The sequence below is a fragment of the Thamnophis elegans genome, chromosome 4, assembly GCF_009769535.1.
Source record: "Thamnophis elegans isolate rThaEle1 chromosome 4, rThaEle1.pri, whole genome shotgun sequence".
NCBI lineage: Eukaryota > Metazoa > Chordata > Lepidosauria > Squamata > Colubridae > Thamnophis > Thamnophis elegans.
The window spans coordinates 76,378,773-76,401,269 of record NC_045544.1 but is presented as its reverse complement, the minus strand read 5'-3'; the positions used below and the strand labels follow the sequence as shown (position 1 = coordinate 76,401,269).

General features: G+C 40.8%; 2 protein-coding genes across 3 annotated transcripts; one reads left to right on the top strand and one right to left on the bottom strand.

Annotated features, from left to right (window-relative positions):
* Window positions 1–173: 173 nt before the first annotated feature.
* On the bottom strand, window positions 174–4,153 carry LOC116507139 (MAD2L1-binding protein-like). Its single transcript, XM_032215087.1, has 3 exons — window positions 4,099–4,153; window positions 3,626–3,897; window positions 174–753 (listed from the first exon to the last, which is right to left on the bottom strand). The coding sequence occupies exons 1-3, from the start codon at window positions 4,127–4,129 to the stop codon at window positions 217–219; spliced, it is 840 nt and encodes a 279-aa protein (XP_032070978.1). The 5' UTR covers window positions 4,130–4,153; the 3' UTR covers window positions 174–216.
* A 2,505-nt stretch (window positions 4,154–6,658) lies between these two features.
* GTPBP2 (GTP binding protein 2) lies at window positions 6,659–22,153 on the top strand. 2 transcript variants are annotated; one of them, XM_032215083.1, is made up of 12 exons: window positions 6,659–6,998; window positions 11,033–11,059; window positions 11,434–11,618; window positions 12,642–12,750; window positions 13,136–13,333; window positions 13,437–13,611; window positions 13,827–14,046; window positions 15,061–15,196; window positions 16,613–16,671; window positions 17,089–17,260; window positions 18,518–18,682; window positions 19,774–22,153. In XM_032215083.1, exons 1-12 carry the CDS (start codon window positions 6,828–6,830, stop codon window positions 19,969–19,971), a joined length of 1,815 nt encoding a protein of 604 aa, XP_032070974.1. In that variant the 5' UTR covers window positions 6,659–6,827; the 3' UTR covers window positions 19,972–22,153. The 2 variants fall into 2 exon arrangements, with proteins under 2 accessions (XP_032070974.1, XP_032070975.1); XM_032215084.1 differs by lacking the exons at window positions 6,659–6,998; window positions 11,033–11,059 and having other exon boundaries at window positions 11,542–11,618; window positions 12,620–12,750.
* The last annotated feature ends 344 nt before the right edge of the window (window positions 22,154–22,497 follow it).

Sequence of the window (22,497 nt, the reverse complement as noted above, 5' to 3'; positions counted from 1 at the left end):
AGCACAGAATTCAGGTTAATGGGTTGCATAAGGCTTTGGCAATATATTGAATCAATTCTCCAGAGATACTTTCTGTCATCATAGACACATGTACTTTTTCAGCTCTGTATTGCAGAGTTTAACATTACTTCTGAAAGGAAAATAACTTTTAAACAGGGGAATTGTTCTTTGCAATGAAACAAACACAAGATTAACATAGCTAGTTAAAAATATTTATCAAGAAAAATAATTAAAGCCTTTGATTATTACTGGAGCTTGGAACCATATATAATCATCAGAGGCAAAGTTTATTTCTTGGCAGGTGGAAAGGGCTGTACTATTTTCATGACTGCATGATAAGTTAACAGTCAATTTCCTCCCTCGAGTAGGCACTTTGTAGTTTAGTTTAGGTTTGAACCAGTCAATACCACAGTTGCGATGCCCTTGAGCCATAACAATGACACTCATGGTGGGAACAGCCTGAAGCTCACTGAACACATCTGCCATGAAAAGAGAACGGAATAACTTGCGAACACAGGCTGAGGTTGACAAACTCTCTTCAGTGCCACTCATGGATATATCTTGTAAATTGATTTCATAAAGCTCTTTGGGGCTGACAGCTGTACCTCCAAGCAAAATAAGAACTCGTGGGACCAGTGTCAAACTGAACATAATTTCTAAGTGCTGGAAAACACCTTCAAGATCATTCAGCACTTGCTGGCACTTTTTGTTGTCCTGATCTTTCAGACAGACCTTTCTGACCATGTCTTTTTCCTATGAAATTAGGAGAAGAGATGCATAATTTAGCATAAATGGAATAAGGAAACACTTTATTTCAAAACAAAGTATTTACATATTATTTAGAAACCCTTCCCAGCTTATAAGAAATGGTACCTACTGATATGATAAATAGAATAACAGCGTCTACTGCTAGGATAAATGGATACATGCATATTTATTCAGTTGTCATCCTGCTCCTATTTAACATCAACACAAGACTATTGGCTGAGTTCCTCCAGCTGTACAAGATTGATATCATCAGTAGGATATTGTGTTGAGATCCATTACCAGTTCTGTGTATAGGGCAGTTATGGCTGCCTGAAAACACAGGCCCAGAGATGGATGAACAAAACATTCCTCTTAGCAATATGTAAAAGCTTTCCTATTAATTAGTGTGCTCCTCTGTACCAGCCTTCAGCATCTGGCATGTAACAGTTAGCCAGTACTTCAAAGGGATGCAGGAATGCGAGCTGTTTGCTTCTTCCCCCACTCCCCCTCCCTATTCCTCCACTTCCCTCCCCTCTCATCTATCTCTCCTCTCCTGCCCAGAGACGATTGCCGATTGCCACGTTGCAATATTATTATTGGATTACTGAATCATGTGCCTTTTGATGTAATTTGTATACACCTTCTCTTTGTTTAGAACTAATAAAAGAAGCCCCCGGGGCATCGCTTGGGGCCAAGCTTCATCCCAAGAAGGATTTGTCCGGTGTCTTTCTTCTCATTCGGCTACAAACATGAGCGGCCCATCAGAAGCGTGAAAAAGCCGCATATTGATACCCAATTATACATCTCAACTCAAACCAGCCAAATGATGCTGTCAGGATGCTTATCCTCAAAAGTCTCAAGGCCAGTTGGGAAGGAATAGGTTCAGGCTATTCAGGTTCTGGCAAAACTGAGTGGTTACAGGTTTGGGACCTCTCGAGTTCGGGAGTACCCATCTTTGGCTTTGAATGCAGTAGCACTCTGAGCAGACCAAGATGGCATACAATTTGGGCATCCTCCTAGACTCCTGGCTCTTCCTCAAAAACCAGGTGGCTATCATAGCTAGGAAGGCCCTTCTACAGCTCTATCATTTGCAGCAATTGGATCCCTTCCTAGATAGCAGGGAAAATAGTAGTAGAAAGCCTTCTTACTAACATTTATACTTTAACCACCTTACATTTGGTTTCTCATAATGCATATACATAGAGCTACTCTTGAAAATCATTCATGTTACAACTGATCCATGTCAGTAATTATTGACATGCCACAGCTTTATGTAACAGCTCTACTAAATATAACATCTGCACTAGCTTCCAATGGACTTCCAGAAACATACTTCAGGCTGGTTTTTTTGTAGGAATGGCTCTCCCCAATACAGGTAGACCTCAACTTACAACAGTTCACTTAATGACTATTCAGCGCTAAAAAAAGACACTTATCACTGTTTTTCACACTTACAACCGTTACAGCATCCCCATGGTCATGTGATTAAACTTCAGGTGCTTGGCAGCTGAGTCATATTTATGATGGATGCAGTGTCCCCAGATCATATGATCACTTTTTTGTGACCTTCTGACAAGCAAAGTCAATGGGGAAGCCATATTCACTTAACAGCTGTGCTACTAACTTAACTACTGCAGTGATTCGCTTAACAACTGTGGGAAGGCAGTAAAATGGGGCAAAACTCAGGTAACAAACACCTCACTTAGCTACAGAAATTTTGGGCTCAGGTGTGGTCGTAAATTGAATAGTACCTGTATCCTCTGTTCATTCCATAAATATTACAATGTGGTTATGCTTCAAGGCCCCCTCTTAAAAAGTACCATTTACTGGGATGATATAAGCATGTCCTCTCAACTGCAGCACCTACCTTATGGAACAGGGCACTCCCTGATATTTTTGCATGGGCTCAGCTTTGGAAGTCTTTTTTAAGGCGTAAAACTTTTTCATAAGAACAGGCAGTGTTGGCTAGATTCTGCATGCAAACATCTCCCTTCTTGCTTTCACATTTTTAAAATTCAAAATTTTAACCTTCCTACCACCAGTTTATGTTAGCGTCCAAGAATTTATTTTTCTATGAGGGGAAAAGCAGCAGAGAATAGAGATGGTGCTCAACTTATGAGCATAAGCATAACAATGCTTATGAGCATAACGAATTTTCTTCCAGCATGTGTTAAGCGAATCAATCAATCATCATCATCATCATCATCATCATCATCATCATCATCATCTTTTAACAACCCCATAATCCCTTACAGGGTGGAGTCTGGGCGACTGAATGGAGCTGTTTACTGGCTGGATGCCTTTCCTGTCACCAACATGGAGCTATATTCAGCAGATATATTCTCATTGTGCCCAAGAGAACTATCTGCCTCTACCTAGGATCGAAGTCACAGCCTCCTGGTTGTGAGGCAAGAGCTCCATCTCTAGGCCACCGCACCACTGTTAAGCAAATCACTGTGGTTGTTAACTTAGCAATATGGTTGTTAAGTGAATGTGGTTCCCCATTGACTCTGCTTATCAGAAGATCGCAAAAGAGAGATTGCATGATCCTGGGAACACCACAACTGTCATAAATGTGAATCATATGTCAAGCATCTGAATGTAAATCACATGACCCTGGGGATGCTGTTACAGTCATAAGTGTGAAAAATGGTCATAAGTCAGTTTTTTCAGTGCCAACTTCAGTCATTAAAGGAACTGTTGTAAGTCGAGGTCTACTTGTAGACTCCCCCATTATACAAACCATCATTCAGGCCCAATGTCGGTTTCCTTCTGGTCTCAAGCAAAAGCCAGTGGAGCAAGGAGCGGCTGGTCCTTCCATCCACGCAAAGGGAGCAGCAGCAGCAGCAGCCACCGTTCACCGCCCCCGCCGTCTCACCTGGCTAGCCGGCTTCGGCAGCTGCATCCGGCAGAAGCAAGCGAGCTGCTCGTAAGGCAAAGGCAGCTGCTGCCTCTGGTACAGGACGTGCTTTAAAAGCTCGCAGATGAAACGGGAACATCCCTCGCGGGTGACGGAGCCCGGGAAGACGACTGACAACGAGAAGGCACCTCCAGGAGCCGGAGCCGCCGGCTGGGTCGTCAGAGTCACAGATAGGGTGGCGGCCTCGCCGAGCTCTAGGCTTGTCTCGGCGGCCTTCAGCAGGTCGACGGCTGCAAGAGGGAGAGAACGAGAAAAGGAGAAGGAGGAGGTAACCCTGGTGTGCGGCTGCTCATCTTGCTTGCCCGAGAACTAAAGAAAAAGCCCCGAGGAGAAGAAAGAAGACGACTTGTCCAAGGAGAACACCCCTCCCCCGCAAAACGGCTCGAAAGGAACAAGGGGGAAACCGCGCCCGGGTGGCGCTGCAGCCTCACCTTCTCGTTGCGTGGCTATCGGCGCAGCCATTTTCTCTGCCTTTCCCTTTACTCCGGTTTGAATGGCCGCCTTCACGGAGCATCATGGGAATATCGCCCGTACGTCATTGGAGCGCGGGCCGAGTCTCCCGGCGCCATCTTTGTCTAGGGTAAGTTGAGCGCCGTTTTGCCTGTATGGGCTAGAAATCAGGGGTTTCCAATCTTGGCCACATTAAGACTTGCGGGCTTCAACTGTTAGAATTCCTCAGCCAGCTTTGAATGGCCGCCTTCACGGAGCTTCGTGGGAATATCTCCCGTACGTCATTGGAGCGAGGGCCGAGTCTCCCGGCGCCATCTTTGTCTCGGGTAAGTTGTGCGCCCTTGCCTGTATGGGCTAGAATTTAAGGGTTTCCAATCTTGGCAATTTTAAGACTTCTGGACTTCGACTTCAGCAAAGCTGGCCGAGGAATTCTGGGAGTTGCAGTCCACAAATCTTAAAAGTTGCCAAAATTGGAGAGCCCTGGGCTAGATAAATTGCATGTTTTCGCGACTTTTTCTGAAATGGTCAAGCTGGCCAGCCTCATTTGCCCGCCTTCTCTTGATGTCTGACTTTATAGTATGATTAAAATATAGATGCTATGCGGGGGATCCAACATGGGTCTAAGGGCAGCTATTTGCATGATCCTTAGAAGAACTGTCTTGATTATCCCCGCCCCCAAACAAACTTTTAAACTTTGGCGGTGGCTCAAAAGCGGAACTTAGTCGAGGAACCGTTCCTTCGTTGCTAAGTTTAGATCTTCAAATATTTGCCGAAAGTAACATGACCTGACTTCCCCCGTTTCCAGGCAAATATAGAAAGCGAATTTGCCTCCGTTGTATGTCCCCACTTAACTCAACTTCCCCGTTTTAAAAGATAAAATGGGATAGCTTTGCCCAAATGAAAGTTAATCATTGTATGTATATAACTTTTTAACAGCTACTTGAGACCATTGTGTGTGAGAAATATTTTGAGAGGTGTACCGTTATTCGTTATTTTAAAATATTTCGGGATAGGAGAATCTTGGAACATTCTTCCCATCACTTCGTTATGATGACAAGTTCTGAGAAAAAAGAGAAATTTTATAAAGCATTGTGCATTTTTAAAAGGATGGTGTGATTGCAACTGAAAACCCAGGTAGCAGTTGAACTTGAGTTGCACTGACAATCTATGAGTAATGCTTTCAGTATTTCTACATCATTGTCATAATACATTAATCATGCAGTCTTTTGTATATAGTCAGCTGAATCTGATGCAATGTATTTCCTACAATGGGCAATTCATTCCAACTGATGCAACATGTTGTCAATACCTACCAGTAACAGCAATCTCATATTGAGGGTGTTACATAAGGCTGTGACTATATTTGTAAGTAAAATAGTTCACTAACTGAAGTGGGACAAGCATCTGTTCTGACCACATGGAAGAATCTATCATTCAGCTGCTTTTGTAACTAAACAACTCCTAGGCCAAAACATGTGCTTTGTTTTGTTTAAACTGGGAAATTAAATCTGAACTTTATGGATATATTAGTTTGTGACTGAAATGTTATTGCTGTACATAAATGTAAAAATATGCTGTTGTACTGTTTATAATGTATTACTGTGAGCTATCAAGACAATTGAAACTCATTTATATGGCACAGTCAAATATTTCAATAAAATGAACACGGTAAAATACAAAACAAAGAATATACAATGAAAAACATTATTCCACTGGAAAGCGTATTGGAAAAATTAAGGTTTCCCCCCTTGCTATTTAAATTATGTAAAATTACTTATTTGTTGAAAGTCACTGTGCTTTTGTGATGGCGATACCTTAATAGGAATCAGATATACAAAATGATAAAGCGAGTCATATTTCAAATGATAACTGACCCTCTCTAATAATTCAACATATATAGTTGATATAAGATGTGAATTTACAGGTGAGTATGTATATGCCTGCTATTTAAAATGTAATAACTTTTTCTTCTTTCTTGTGACAATTAGTATTTTAAAAAATTGAATTCAAGATTAGAATTCAGATGTAGGAAACGAATCTTGCATTTTTAGGATACAACACAAAACATAGTTTTAATTTAAATTGTGACCTAATTCTGTGTGGAAAATAGTTTTATTAATATAATAAATCGCACATTTCTTAGAACTTCAAAGTAGAAGGATATCTTAGGATGCTGCTCCTACGGTAAAGCATACAACAATAAAGCTGAAGCAGACAGAAGTATTTTATTGGGATGTTTTTATACGAGGCGCTACACACAAAAAATCCAAAATTAATTTAATCGCTCCCGAGATTGCTTGATGTTGCAGTCCTTGCGTTCTGTTCAAAGAGCTGAAATAATTGGAAACAAAGCAAAAAAAAAACAGGAGCCTTGTGGCACGGAAGCGTATGCCTTTTAAGGCAATTTGCAACGTTACCAGGCGTTGGTTTGCCAGCACAAATTAGCTGGCCTTTCGTTCTGCAAAGTGATCAGAGAAGGCTCTGGCACCCGTCCTATTCGCCTCCGCATTTGTCCGAAAAGCGCTGCCTTCCACGGGAAAGAGGACGCTGGAAGTTGTAGTCCAATTGTGTTGCCGCTGGGGCCCTGTTTCCCGTGGTACCCTGCGCTTCTTTCTGACGCCAAGCGCCAGAGTGGAAGGTAGCCGTCAAAAGCCCAGTCCCGGGCTGAGAGGCATCCGCAGAGGCGGAGGTCCTGCCGGCTGGCGCCAGGATGGACTCGCGGGTGTCCGAGCTGTTTGGGGGCTGCTGCCGGCCCGTGGGCAATGGGGGTGCCCTGCGAGGCCGCGGCGGAGGCAGCGGCGGTGGTTCTTCCAAGGGGAGGAAGAAGAACGGGAGATACCGAAGTGGCAAGGCCAACAACCCGCCCTACCTTCCTCCGGAGGTGAGCGAAACATCCTGCTGAGCCCGAGGTTGGGTCGGCAGGAGAGTTTTCGAGCACGAAGCGGAGGGCCGCCCTTCTTCCAAAGCTTTTGCCTGGGATGAGGATGCTGATAGTTGGAAGTCAATGGGACTGGAGCTGCCAGCGTTCAAGGGGATTGCTGGCAAAATAAAGAGCCTATTTGTGTTTTAGAGGAAGAAACGACGTGTCCCGAGAGGGCAGCCACTTGGGGGGCGGGGGTGCTGCTGTGGTTAACGCACCGCTGAGTTTCGTTTTTTATCTTTTCACACACACACACACACACACACACACACACACACACACACACCACACACACACCCCTCTTCGATTCTATTCAGGGTCCTTTGACTGATGGGGATTAGAACTCTTCCCTCTGACAGCTCCGCCGCCAACCGCGCTCTAAGTAAACATCGCAGGCACTTTGAGCTTGGCTTTCGCTCAAGGGAGAATTAATAAATTTTGAGACCATGATTTGAACAGGGAAGGCAAGAGTTGATTTCAGTTTTTGTTTCCCGAAAGGACCTTCTTTCTCCTTTTGCTGATGCTGATTTACTAAAATTGCATTTACATGTCTACGGTTTTGCTTGTTTCTTGTAGCCAGCCAATCAAATAGGGCAGGAATTAAGGAACTTCAAAATTGAAATTTAGGTTCTAAGATAATTTCAGTTGAGATTATTGACACATATTTTTGTAAATCTTTGGTTGTTTCTTGATATGTAGCCAGCCAATCAAATACAGAAGGAATGAAGAAACTCCAAAATTGCAGTTTAGTTTTTAAGATAATTTTAGTTGTGATTACTGACATATTTCTGAACAGTGAGCTTTTTACTAGATGGTGGGACAAGCAAGTACTAGTTTACCCTCAAAACCAATCCTCTGTTAATGGCAAAGATGGATATAGCTGATATCAAACTACATGGTTCGATAGACTGATTCACTAGAAAACAATGCATCTTTATACATCTACAGACTATAATAAATTATAATAATCACTATGGAGAAGATTTTATGAATTTATATAAGATTTGGGCATGTGTGCATATGAATGTCTAGAAAAGTTATGTGATGTGTGTTCCCCGCAATCCAAGATTGTATCCTATACACATAAATTTAAGATCTCAGAATATATTTGAGTGAGATAAAAACTGTTGGTATTCTTCATAGAGATAATTTGCAATTATTACCTATGGTTTTCCTTGACTCATTTGGTGGCAAACTGGGGCTATCAAATCAAACAGATGACTCTTTCCCAGCTTTTAAAAATCTTTAAATACACATATTTTGAACAGGGGTGTAAATGAGGATACTTGTCATTTTTAAATTTAAGTAGCCTTTGGCTCACTTTGGTAGTTGGTCATATAAAAAGTCAAATTAGCAAACTAAGTATTAGTATATGAAAGTAGAAAATGAAATTTAATGAAAGGCTGAATAAAGTTCATATAATCACAAATCCAATATAATCACAGGCCCATTCTATTAAGCCTGCTTTTTTGTTATTTATATATAGTTTATGTGGATGTGGATGTGTGGTAGGAATTCTTTTATAGCAGTGTTTTCATTTTTTTTAATTCCTATTTCTCTTGGTGATTTGCCAACAATTATACTAGTATTATACTTTCTATGTGATCCAGGACATGAAAAGAATTACTTTTATTCAAATTTTTGTGTTATATTTTACAATACTGAGTTCTTCCAAGTACCAAAATAAGAATTATTCTTTACACTGTCCCTGAGTTTTCAGTGTTACAGTACTATTTTTCTGTCCTCAGTTAACAGCATGAAGTATTGCTGGGCATGCCCAAACCTGTTTCTCCTTCCTGATTTCCACAGCAACCCAGCACTGGGAAGGACCCAGTGGCTCCTTCAACACTGCTAATTTGTATTGTAGGCATAATTTCTTAACTTTCATGAATTTGGATATGTGTATTTATATACATTGTAGAATAATGCCATATTAATAAACTTGTGCTGTGTGAATAAATTAGTATTTAGTATTTAGTCTAATCTCAAAAGTGGGGGTGTCTAATTGCAGGATATTTGCTAAGGATTTCCTGTCACCAGCCTTTTACACCATAGTTAGGCTTTGAGCTTGAAAACAGTAGACTACATGGAAGTAACTTTAGATATCGGAAGGGAGTTTTGCTAAAGAGAGACTGATGCTGGATCTGAAATGGTTAATTATTTTAGAAAGAAATTAAACTTGAGTAGATACATTTTATGTTGTTGTTAATCTGATTTACAATGCTTTCCTTTGCATTCAGAGGTATTAAAACCTCTCTCTCCTGGTTCAGGACCAGCAGGATATGAATCAATGTCACATACCTGTTTTTAGAGAAAGATTATAGAGTTTCTTGCTATGGGTTTTATGAGTAATCTTATTAAATGAGATTGTTAAATAACTTGTTAAGGAAAATTAGAAGAACTATTGTTCTTTAGATCTGCCATGACATAATTCACATTGACCATTACTTTTTTCACTTAACATTATGTTCAGGTCATGAGGAACATTAGTTATTTGCTAGAGTTCTTTGACAATGTATAGCAGAGAACCTTTAGGAAGGGGGGCAAATAAAATGTTAGTGCAAATATGTGACTAGTGATGAATGAAGTGTAAAATTGTTCATCTCTTGTCAGTTCTCCAATTTTCCTTTTTATGATGTTCTTCAGTAATATTTAATAAAATGTTTATCAATTACCAATCCAGACTTTTTAGTGCACTTGTTAATGTGAGTTTAAAGCCTGAAACAAAATAAGGTTTTTTATTTATTTCGTTGCCTACCTGAAAGGCATGAATTCTGGGCAGTTTACAACAATTAAAAGCAATACGAAAATACAGTAATACTGCAAAATACAGTATTAAAACATATTAAAAATCATAAAGCAATATAAAAAACCAAAGAACATAATCCACAGATGAGATGTAAAAAACAATATTCAATAAAACCAATGTGCAAGCATGTCAATTACAGTATTTAGCAATAGCCCTTAGATTTATATACCCGCTTCACAGTGCTTTACAGCCCTCTCTAGAGTCAGCATATTGCCCCCAACAATCTGGGTCCTCATTTTACCAACCTCGGAAGGATGGAAGGCTGAGTCAGCCTTGAGCCTGGTGAGATTCGATCTGCCAAATTGCAGTCAGAAGCAGCCTCCAGTACTGCATTCTAACCACTGCACCACCGTGGCTTTACTTGATTTCTAAAGAAAATGTCTAGTGAATAATACCAGAACACTTAACCAAAAGGTATTTGGAAGAGATTCATGAAAACAGAGTGAGAGTCAAAAGTCTATTTAAAACTTGTCTGCCGTTTATGAAATAATGATTTTGAAGCTTTCTGCATGATTTGCCTTATTATGGTTGATAGAATCATTTTAATTAAAATCCTTATTGAATTCTTGAAAGAATGAACGTTAGTGCATAAGTTGCTTTAGATGCAGATAAAACAAATGGTACTTTTAACTGTACTGAATGATACATAATAATTTTAATGCCTGGGAGTGGCTAAGGGAATTATATTGAGAAATATCAAATAATGGTTTTCAGTAATGTATAATTTAATCTGTTTTGGAAAAAGTATTTTCCAAAGAATGCAACAATATGTGATACTATGGCAGAGAGTTTGTGAGGTCTTTGAACAATATTTTGTATTGGTCATATAGTAATGAATTCATTAGTAAACTAGTCACAATGAATAAGTATAAAATATGGATTTCCTCTTATAATTTTTCTTATATTTTTCTTTTCTTTCTTATTTTGTATTTTTGTTTTGTTTTTAAGATTAAATATTATCTTGTTAATTATATTTGAACTGAATAAATAAATCCAATGCAATGTCATCGTTTTTATAATGAAAGAACCATAATGTTAACTGACTTGATTTAACTACTATAATTTAAACTAGCCGGTCATTGCTCTCTGGCAACTATATTTAGTTATCAAAAGAGATGTCAGGTTTTGTATATGAAATGTTGAACACCACATTATCCATTAATTTAAGATCTCTTCTTGTATATAGGCAGAAGATGGGAACATAGAATACAAGGTGAGTCTCTCATGCAAGCCATTTAGGAGTTCTAAGCCAAATGATTCTATAAGTTCCATGTCTAGGAAGAGAGAGAGAGATAAATAACAGAAAAATAAAAATGATTTTTGCCAAAACATTATTTATATATGTGTTGGCTATTTCACACTTGAATACTGAACCTGGGTATTATTAAGTTTATACCAAAAAATACCCTTTTATTATTTTAGAATGCCTTTGAAAAATTGTTAGTCTTCTGACCCACTGAACTTTCTTTGCTTAATTTGATGGGACTTAACAAATGTTAGAACATTGTGAAGAAAATACTGTAAAAAATATTCAACCCCATCAGTCCTTCTTGGATGCTGATTATAATTACTTCTTTCTTTGGACAGCTGAAGTTAGTTAATCCATCTCAGTACCGCTTTGAACATCTAGTAACGCAAATGAAGTGGCGACTACAAGAAGGCCGTGGTGAGGCTGTGTACCAGATTGGTGTAGAGGACAACGGGCTGCTTGTTGGACTGTCTGAAGAAGAAATGCACGCCTCTCTTAAAACACTACGGCGGATGGCCGAGAAGTATGTGCATCTGTCCTGCTTCTTGGCCAGAGTTAGCCAATGGTGTGCTCTGTTATTTTGCTGTCTTAGGTAGACTTAATATTGGAAAGTCAGCTAATAGCCAACAGAGAAGATGGTTTCAGCAAGAGACTTTTCTCAGAGTACCACCACATCGGTGCAGTACCTACTAATTGTTTCAGTTGTAAAAAGTTAGTGTGTGGCTATGCATATTTTATTATGTGCCATTACACTGAACTGGGATTGGGCAACCTTTTGATGGGCAAAGGCCATATGTCGTATTTGGGAGGAGGGGTGGGGAACTGTAAATGAGCAGGGTCACTAAAAATATAAAGGTAGGACAGAGTTTGGTGTTTGATAATTTTTTGACAAAGATTGTGTCTGTAGTTTTCGTGAGTTTCTCCTGTCAAGACGACAAGTTATGTTATCAACAATCATGACCATGGGTGTTGTGAGTGTCAAAAAGGGAAGGTTAGGGCTGAAGTGTCCCCATTCATTCATTGGGGAGTGGGGGTGCTAGCTCATGTTGGAAAGAGATCCATTCCTAACATGTTTCTAGTGAACACAGAAAAACAATTAGCATTTACCTCAATTAGATTTAGCAATAATGACAGATATATGTAGCTTTACTATAGCTGTCATCCCTCCCGCCCTCCCCCGCTTCAGCCTCATTTAGATAAAGTTTTATCTCACCCTGTCCTGCTGTGAGAAACATGTAATTAGTGGAACATTTGTCATATCTGGGGATCTAAATAAAGCCAAATTATTACTGATCTTAAAATGAGGAAACTCGTTTGACATCTGTGCAAATATATTTCAGGGGAATGGTACCTCCCAAAACTGGCAAAGATGCACATTCATGTGGATAAAAATCAGATCATTTGGAAAACACACACATTTTCCTCCATATTGCTTAATTGTGAGAGGCTTTTCTGAGCAGCATTATCAGATAACCAGGTATTTGTCCTATGGTGGATTGCAGATGATTCACTAACCCCCAACAGTGTTCTGTTTTGCCCTTTGCAGAGTAGGAGCTGACATTACTGTGCTTCGAGAAAGAGAAGTGGATTATGACAGTGACATTCCCAGGAAGATAACAGAAGTTCTTGTCCGAAAGGTCCCAGATAACCAACAGGTAAAAATCAACCTGATTTAAACATCATGAGTGAAAAACTATAGATATTTCATTATAGATTGCTATGTTCATTTAGATTTTGAAGAACTATAATTGATAGGAGTGACTTGATAGAAAACGTTAAACTTTGAAACCCAATGTCTTACCTTGTGTATATTTTATAATGCAAAGTAGTAAATTCCAAATGCTAGGGAATTAGTTGTTGTAAATACCTCAGAATTATCAATCCAATTTCATTGTATTTAAGTACAATGACAATAAAGATTATACTTATAATTATACAAACTTTGTGAGTTAGGTACCCTAATGCATTAATCAAGTCTAACTTGTACTTATCAGATAATCTTTTTAACAATTTAAAATAGCTCCTCAATTTTCTTTTAAGTTTCTAGATCTGCGAGTGGCTGTGCTTGGAAATGTGGATTCAGGCAAATCAACCTTATTAGGCGTCTTGACGCAAGGAGAACTGGATAATGGGCGAGGCCGAGCTCGACTCAATCTCTTCCGGCACTTGCATGAGATCCAGTCAGGAAGAACATCTAGCATTAGCTTTGAAATTCTTGGTTTCAACAGTAAGGGAGAGGTACGAGTATTTGTACACCGAGTTTATCATTTTCTAGCTCTGGGTATGAATTTTTGTTTGGCCTTTTATAAGAGCTCAGTTACCTGCATTTTCTGCCATTTAGGTGGTGAACTACAGTGATTCACGGACAGCTGAAGAAATCTGCGAGAGCTCTTCCAAAATGATTACCTTCATTGATTTAGCTGGCCATCACAAATATTTAAAAACCACCATTTTTGGGCTTACAAGCTATTGTCCAGATTTTGCAATGCTGGTGGTGAGTGCCAATACTGGAATTGGTAAGTGGATGGTCAGATTTCTCCTTGGGGCTCCAGAAGGGTGACATAATGCCTCTAGTTAACCAGTGGGTGCCAGTAGTTTAAAACAAGACTCATCCACCGTAACATAGAAATGCTTCCATTAGTTTCAAACACATGGCATTGAGTTGTGTGTTTTAGCTACACTGAAGACCTACCTTTTTCATTTGATTTTCTCTGTCTTCTATTTCTTACAGCTGGTACGACACGGGAGCATCTCGGCTTGGCGATGGCCCTTAAGGTGCCTTTCTTCATTGTCATTAGCAAAGTGGACTTGTGCTCAAAGGCCACTGTGGAGCGAACAGTGAAACAGCTGGAGCGGATTCTGAAGCAGCCTGGCTGCAACAAATTACCATTGCTAGTAACCTCCGATGATGATGCAGTTACAGCAGCGCAGCAGTTTGCACAATCTCCCAAGTACGTATTACGGGCTGTTTGAATGGGAGGGAAGACGATTAGTGAGTATGGATGCAGTTTAAAACTTAACACACCTTCAAAAGGATGCATTTAGCAAAAAAGGTGTGAGTGAGTCAGGCACCGGCAGTGGTTTATATCAAAGAACAATAAGCAAAGTTCAAGTGATTATACTCTTTGGTTTTATGTCTTCACTCTCTGCTTTGAATGGGCTGTTTTGATTTTATAGTATGTATAGCTTACATGTAGTAAATGGATAGTCTGCAGAAGTGACTTATGGAATTGGAGGAGAACAGGTGATGAAACGAGTGCTCTGCCATTGTGATGCAAGCTCCACCCCCTTTATATTGTGATAGTGCACACAAGTATGAAAGAAAAGACACTGTCTCAAGACTTGCTTCATTGTTTTGAGAAAACTTTGGGTACTTCAGATGCCTTTGATCATCTGCAGCTACACTACATCGTTAGAATTGGAACAGTTACGGGCATACAGGTAGTCCTTGACTTAACGATCACAACTAAGCCTGGAATTTTAAGTCATTGTGGTCATAAGTTGAGTGACCACCTGACTCGATTCAATTTTATGACCCTTTTTATGAGGGTTGTTAAGTGAGTTACATGGTCATAAGTCTGAATCCGGCTTATCCAATCGGTAGGTTTGCTGGAAAATGGTACAAAGATTGTAAAATGCAGGATCCTTCAGTCAGTCAAAAATGCAGGCCAGTTGCCAAACATCTGAAATGTGAACGAAGTCCAGCTGTTGTAACTTTGAAGACAGATAGCAATTGACCTTAAGTCCATCTTAACTGGTCCTTAAGTGACCAGTTGTAAGTCAAGGACTATCCTGTACCAAGTTTTGATTCTGTAAAAATTATTGGATGCCGAAACTGTTATTCCCTAATTATTTACACATTCCCCTGACACAGGTGGAAGCCAATATCATTCCTATTGTATTCAGTACTAATAGAGATGTACAAAGTCATGGATCAACAGCTTCTTTCATTCATTTGTTTGCAGTATCACTCCCATCTTCACCTTGTCCAGTGTTTCTGGAGAGAACCTGGATCTCCTGAGAGTATTTCTCAATATCCTTCCTCCTCTGACAAACAGCAAAGAACAGGAAGAGCTGATGCAACAACTCACTGAATTCCAGGTACACAACAGTCTCTTCTCAGTTGAGAGTCTCCAGCTGTAGTATGCAGGGTATTCTCTGATCCATGGATTTAGAGTTGGGAGGAGATAAAAACCAAGTAATTGTAATTACTTTCTGATTCAAAGTCAAATTAACACTATTTATTATTTAGCAATAGCACTTAGGCTTATATACCCTTCATAGTGCTTTACAGTGGTTTGCAATGTCAGCATATTGCCCCCAAGAGTCCTCATTTTACCTATCTCAGAAAGATGGAAGGCCGAGTTAGGCGTGAGCTAGTAAGGATCGAACTCCTGGCAGTGAGCAGAATCAGCCTGCAATAGTGCATTCTAACCACCATATCTCTTCCTCCCCCTTTATTTGTCTTTACCATTCTTCATTTAATCTCATTGCTAATGTCCTACCAATCATTGAATTGACTCCCTGGTTATTTCTTTGATGAGTTTTACCCTAGGGTGGGCTTCAAAAATTTCAGCAACAGGTTCTCTGCCTGGTTGCTGGGTGGGTGTGGCCTAGTCAGCCTCCTGCACCATTGGGGGGGGGCATCTTCACCTTCCCCAGGCTACGGAGGCTTTCCTTGAGCCTCTGGGAGGGCAAAAGTGGCCTCCCCTGGGACTATTTCCGGCCTTCCAGAACTACCAGGAAGCCTGTTTTTCCCCTTCCCTGAGCCTCCATGGGGCCCTGCACTTACCTCGCATCCAAAATAGGCAGTGTGGAGACTCCTGGGAGGGGTGGGGTGTGAGGGGCCAGCCAAGGGTGGGATTTGAAGGTTCTCCAAACTGGCCATAACATTAGCTACGGGTTCTCCCAAACCCAGGTGAGCGTGTAGTAGCCCACCCCTGGTTTCACCTAGGACAGTGGTGGCTAACCTTTTTATTCTTATGTGCCAAAAGCATGCCCACGCCCATAATGCAATGTGCATGCTACACCCCCATGTGCCCCGCCCCCTATGCATGCATGTGCGACACACACACACCAGGGCAGGCCGTTTTGGGCTTAGCAGGCCTCCCTAAAGCCTCCTGGGACCAAAAATGGGGTACAGGGGGGGCATGCATGCACGGCAGAGACCCGAAAATCAACTGGCCAGCAGGAGGCACACACACATGCATGCATGGTGGTGCTGAGCTGGGGCAATGGCTCATATGCCCACAGAGAGGACTTCACGTGCCACCTGTGGCACACGTGCCATAGGTTTGCCATCACAAACCTAGGAGATGTTTGCAGAATATAATTGGTTCACTGAGAACTGGGATGCTTGAGGCTTGTAACTGGTTTAAGGAAGACAACATTCAAGGATAGGCTTATAATTCCTATACAAGAACTTGTATTGTTATGTCTAACAATAAAAATTGTTAAGTCTGGCTTTGAAATACTACAGTCCAGCACGACATATTTGATGTTCTTTCTCTGCTACAGGTGGATGAAATTTACACTGTGCCAGAGGTAGGCACAGTTGTTGGAGGAACGTTGTCAAGGTTGGTACATATGGATTTTGTAACGAAAAGCCAGGAATGGGTAGGGAGTGGTGTCAAAGACTGCTTTGATCCAGAAGAAGGACCAGGAAGTAGCATTTATTCTCCTTTTCTTGTTATAAATAAATGTACTAAATGTAGGTAAAAGTTTATATCTTACTGAATGAGCCAAGGAAGATAAAACTGCACTCCAATAAAAAAAATAAAAAGTATTCCCTAAAGGAATACTATGTTCTTTGAGCACATAGCATAAATATTTATTCTGTGGAATATCAGATCCAAACGTTCTCTTTTGTAATTTTTCATATTTCAAGATCAAAGAACCTGCATCAAAATAATTATCTCAATTAGGCACAAAAGAAGGCTTTTCTTGCCTTCTGACAGCTAAATGCGGTCTTTTTCATTTCATGCCCTTTCTAGTGGGATATGCAAAGAGGGGGAGAATTTGGTTGTTGGTCCAACAGATGATGGCAAGTTCCTTCAACTGAAAGTATGCAGTATCCAACGAAATCGTTCAGCATGTCGCGTTCTTCGAGCTGGGCAGGCTGCCACCTTAGCTCTTGGATCCTTTGATCGCTCACTGCTACGCAAAGTAAGCTCTTCCTTAATCCCTCTCTGGAGTCTTTGGTTGTACAAACTTTTTCCTCTGTATCTTTTCTGAAAACAAAGTATCCTGCCTTACAGATATTGGGAAATATAGGTCTTTATCGGAACACTGCCATTCTGGAGTAGGGGGGAGGCACCGAGGGTGGAATAGTTTCAGGAGTGAAATCCAGCAGGTTCTGACAGGTTCTGGGAAACTTTGAAATTTTGAATAGTTCAGAGAACCAGCAAATGCCACCTCTGAATGGCCCCAGAATGGGGTGGGAATGGAGATTTTGCAGTATCTTTCCCCTGGAATGAGGTGGGAATGGAGATTTTGCAGTATCTTTCCCCTGGGATGGGGTGGGAATGGAGATTTTGCAGTATCTTTCCCCTGGAATGAGGTGGAATGGAGATTTTGCAATATCCTTCCCCTACCACGCCCACCAAGCCACGCCCACCAAGCCACGCTTAGAACCGGTAGTAAAAAAATTGAATTTCACCACTGAATAGTTTGCATGCGTTCGCTTTGTTGTAACTGGGAATTGAGGGGGGAGAAATGGCCATCTGCACTGACTCCCTCACTGTCAGTTCCAGCTAGATTTTCAATGTCATGGTGCCCAGAGGACAACCTCTTCTCACCATCCAGCCCTGGAGATTCTCACAACACCCTTCCCGCAGCTTATTGCTTACTGATGAACATGGGACATTGGGGGGTGGGGGGTGAGGGGGAAATTGAGCCTAAGACTTCGCGCCTGAATTCAGACTCCTCCTGACTTCTCTGTAATCATTATCGCTCAGTAAATGTCCCTCTTGAAATGTAAACTGTTTCAAGAGTTTTACTTTCTTGGGAAGGTAGCTCAGGCAGGTCTTTACAATAGCAGGCTGGGTTCCTCTGGGCCATCTGCTTTTTGAAGACATTCCAAAATGCTATAGATATTAAATTCTTTGCAGTTTATGTTTTAAAATTTAAGTTCAAGAGATGGGAAAACTGGGAACTATAGCATTAAGGTGATAGCCTTGAGTTTCAAAAGAACAAAGAAGTAATTAGATTGAACTCTTAAGCAGGATTAGTCAGCTGTTAGATGTTTCCCACTCATCTCTGCTTGCCATCCACATTCTTATCTCCCCTTCTTTCTTTGGCTTTTGGGGCAATAAATGAGGATTTCTTTCTGGAAAGATTGTAATCTGTAGTGCTTCAGTTTTGAAGAGTTGAGTGAGTACCATTGTCAAGAAAATTCAGTTACCCAATCTTGCTGTCATTTAGGGCATGGTGATGGTCAGCCCAGAGATGAACCCAACTATCTGTTCAGTATTTGAAGCTGAAATTGTTCTACTGTTCCATGCCACAACTTTCCGGAAAGGATTCCAAGTAACAGCACATGTTGGAAATGTACGGCAAACAGCAATTGTGGAAAACATCCATGGGAAGGTAAGTTTCCCTTTTCTTGCTAAATAGAAATTTGCTTGATTGTCCTCTCACTTGTGTCACATTCACTTTAAGCCTTATCCTTGAGATGCCCCTTGTGTCAGGTCCAGCTGCAAGCCCCACTCGAGCACCAGTTCTTTAGGGCGGGCACCCAGCTAACACTCCTTCTCTGCAGCTTCTTCCGCTTCCACCATGGCTTGGGAAGGGGTGTAGATGCTCAGCATAAATCACTGAACCATCTTCTGTGGCTCCCTCCATGGTTTTCCTGTCTTCCTCCATCTTCCCTGAGTCTTAGCGTCGCCCGGTTTTGGGTTGACGCTTGGGGCTCAGACAGCATCCCGCAATTCGGGGGAGCTGGTTGAGTTTTAAAAGATATTTTGGTTAATGTCAGGGTTCCAAGTAACAACCCCAATGAAAGAAGACTCCGAGGGTTGAGTTTCCTCAAACTTCCATTTTATTAGAGATGTCATATTGGCACATCTGGAAAACCCGAATCTGAAAGCTTCCAGGTTTTCCCCACCCAAGTGAAAGTTCAAGTCCCTTCCCCGCACCCACAAGTCCATCACATGGTCCAATCAGGCACTGTCCCAACTGGAGATGCCTCCCAGTCACATCACTCCAATTGCAGGGCAAGATATCCTTGACTCTCTGAGAAAGGAATGTTATTTAGACTACGTATATATCTCCCATACTCCATATAATCCCCCCTCCCATTTTCCCACAGCAAAAAAATGTGGCATGCCTAAAGACTCAGTGTAAAAGATGGCTTCCAGGCCTGACACCTGGTGAACTAGAAACCAGACAATCCTGAGTTCTAACCCTTTTGTTAGGTATGGAAACTGACTTTGGATCAGTCACTGTCTCTCAATCCAATCCACCCATTGGAGTGGCTGTTTTGTGGAAAATATAAGTTGGGAGCACTACATATTCAACTTTGAGTATTACAAAATAAAGAAGGATTCTTCACAGATGAACCCACTGCAAATTTCAGAAAGTCAAGGGTATGCTAAGTTGCTTTCCATGTTTTCCGGAATCCCTAAAGTAAGAAATTGAACTTTTAAAATTCTAACATACGTACTTTCCCTTTTGTGCAGGACAAATTGCGAACAGGAGAAAAGGCAGTGGTTCGTTTCAGATTCATTAAACATCCTGAATATTTGAAGATAGGAGCCAAACTATTGTTTCGTGAAGGAGTTACCAAAGGTATTGGACATGTCACATCCATCCAGGCTATCACCACTGGAGAAAATGGCCTGGAACACAATCTGTGCCCTGATCCAGTCAGCTTCTGACTCACACCAGCATTTCTCAGTGCTCCGAATAAGGGAAAGATCTCGTGCCATTGTGCAGAGCCACTGTTGGCTAATCAATTTACATAGGCACATCTTTTCTGCACTGCAGAAGCCAGAGTTACCTGTTGGACTGAGCACCCTTCCTGGAGCAAGTTAAGCTTGTTGTTTGTGCATCACCTGCTACTTCCATATTCCTGCTTTTCCTGGAATAGACAAGCAAACAGCTGCATCTTTGACTAGGTTGGACATCCTGCTTTTGTTGACCTTTGTGGGGGAAGTTATTACCAGAGAGGGGCATAACCATAGTAAGTTGGACTGTAATTTTGGGATGCTGCTGCCTGGGAAACAACAGTGGAGGACTCGTTTGTGTTCAGAAGGATATTAGTGTTGTCCTAGTGCCTGGTTTTGCAGGCTTTCTATGGCAGATGAATTATTATTATTAATATTAGGAACTAGAGCTTAACGTTCTGTACTTCCCACAGTACGGCTCAGGATGTTTCTAATCATTTTAAATTATTGTTGGTTTCACATTAAGCCAGTAATGAAGAGCCTCTCTTCTCCCTCCACCTTTGTGTGCAAATCCTTACCAGCGCTTTAAAAAGAGAGGGGAGAATACAGGAGGAAGAAATCCCTCTAATGCAGGGATAGATAACAATTTCATGACCGGAGCCATGAAGTGTTGTTGTTGTTTTAATGGGCACTCCTATAACTACAGAATCCATAGCTGCTGATGCAATGACATTGCTAGGGTAGATGGGTTGAAATGTTCCGCCTAGACTGGAGGGGGGGTGGGGTGGAAGCTTTTATGTAAATGAATACATATAATTTCTCTGAGGCCTTATGCAGCTATACTCATCACAAAATTGTTTTTTTTTTTAAATGCCACTGAAAATCAGTGGTTCTACCAAATTTCACCAGCATGAGCAAGGGATGCAATGGAAAGCTACATGTGGGACACAGGCTGCCCATCTGCTGCTCTAAAATAGCCCTGACCTTATGGCAACCACAGTTCTCCAGCTCAGTTCTTAATATTGTCAGATTTCCCTGCCATTTTGTTAGCCATTTGTTCCTCAGCAAGTGCCCTACCTAAGCAACTTCTTCGAGCAGATTGCCCCAGTATAACATCAGCGCCCATGTTGCTTGTTTCTTGAAGTGAATGGTGGCTGGCAATTTTGATTGCTGTCTCTTAAGATATTTATAACTTTTCTGAGATATGGGTATCCAGGTCCAACCTATTCCTTGGGACAAGAGTCTTTATTGCCAATGGTCATACCAGTGAAGGCTATTCTAGCTGTTGCAATATTGGGAAGGTTCCTGCAATTCTAATTCTCCCATTCAGCTTTGCTATCGGCTATCATTTGTATTAAACTAGTATCTTTTGCAGAAAATCAACTTTATACCTAAGATTAAATCTATGACTTATTGAAAGTACAGCAGAATTTTTGAATTGGCCATCCGATAGAATGGTCTCAGACACTGAAAGATACCTTCATTTTTTATTAAGATTTTTAAAGATAGTAATGTTATTTTTATTGTATGTTTTAACCACTGTTGCATCAAGGGCTCGAATAAACGAGCTAACATGGCCAGTAAAACATATGACTTTTTATCCTTCCACTCGATTCCCCGTTCTGCTGTTTCATCTCTGTTGTACAGAGATTAGATTATTCAGAGCTACTGCTCTCTAACATATTACTGTTAAGTCTGCATATATAGAAAGATTTTTATTTAATATAGCCTTTTAAGAAAAACCTTTACTCACCTCCCTGGATAAAAGAAAATCCTTCCAATAGTCCAATAAACAGTTCCTAAGTATCATGGCTATTTGTTGACAAGCAGTTTTTTCTTTTGAAGTTCTCCTTAATTACACACAAGCATTTTGAAAAACTGGCTTTCTAGATACCTTCCGAGAGATTTTATTCTGTGGTAGGAATATGTGCTTTCTCTGCAGTTTACAGTGATGGTTAAGTTAACCCATTGCAAATGTAAACATTCAAGGTGCTTTTTCTACCCTCAAGTCCAGGCGTTTCCTGATCTCCTCCTTCCCTTCCCTTTTATTATGTGTGTATGTTCCCAGTGCCAAGCCTTTCATATTCACTGTTTGTGATTTCTTAAAAGGAGAGGGATGTTTTCATCTTTCTGTATAATTCACAAAATAAAGATGCTTTATTGAGAAAACAAAGCTGTGGTTTGCTCTGAATAAACTCTGTCATTTGCTCTGTCCCTTAATAGCTTTGGCTCTGAAAGTGTGCTCTTATCCTGCCCTGACTTTGTTAGTTTCAGATGTTTGTAGGGTCATGTGTGCAAGCTAGTATACGCTTATCTGACATTACCAAATACAGGATGTGCTAAGCATTTCATTTTTTTCGAACAGAACTTTTTTATTTTTCTTAAAAAAAAAACACAAATATGTCATCATTTGTCAATCATTAAGACATTGAAGTACAATTTTTTTGTTGTTGTGTGTACCCCTCCCTCCCTCCACCCCCCCACCCCCCCTCCTCCTTCCCCCCCCCGACTTCCCAG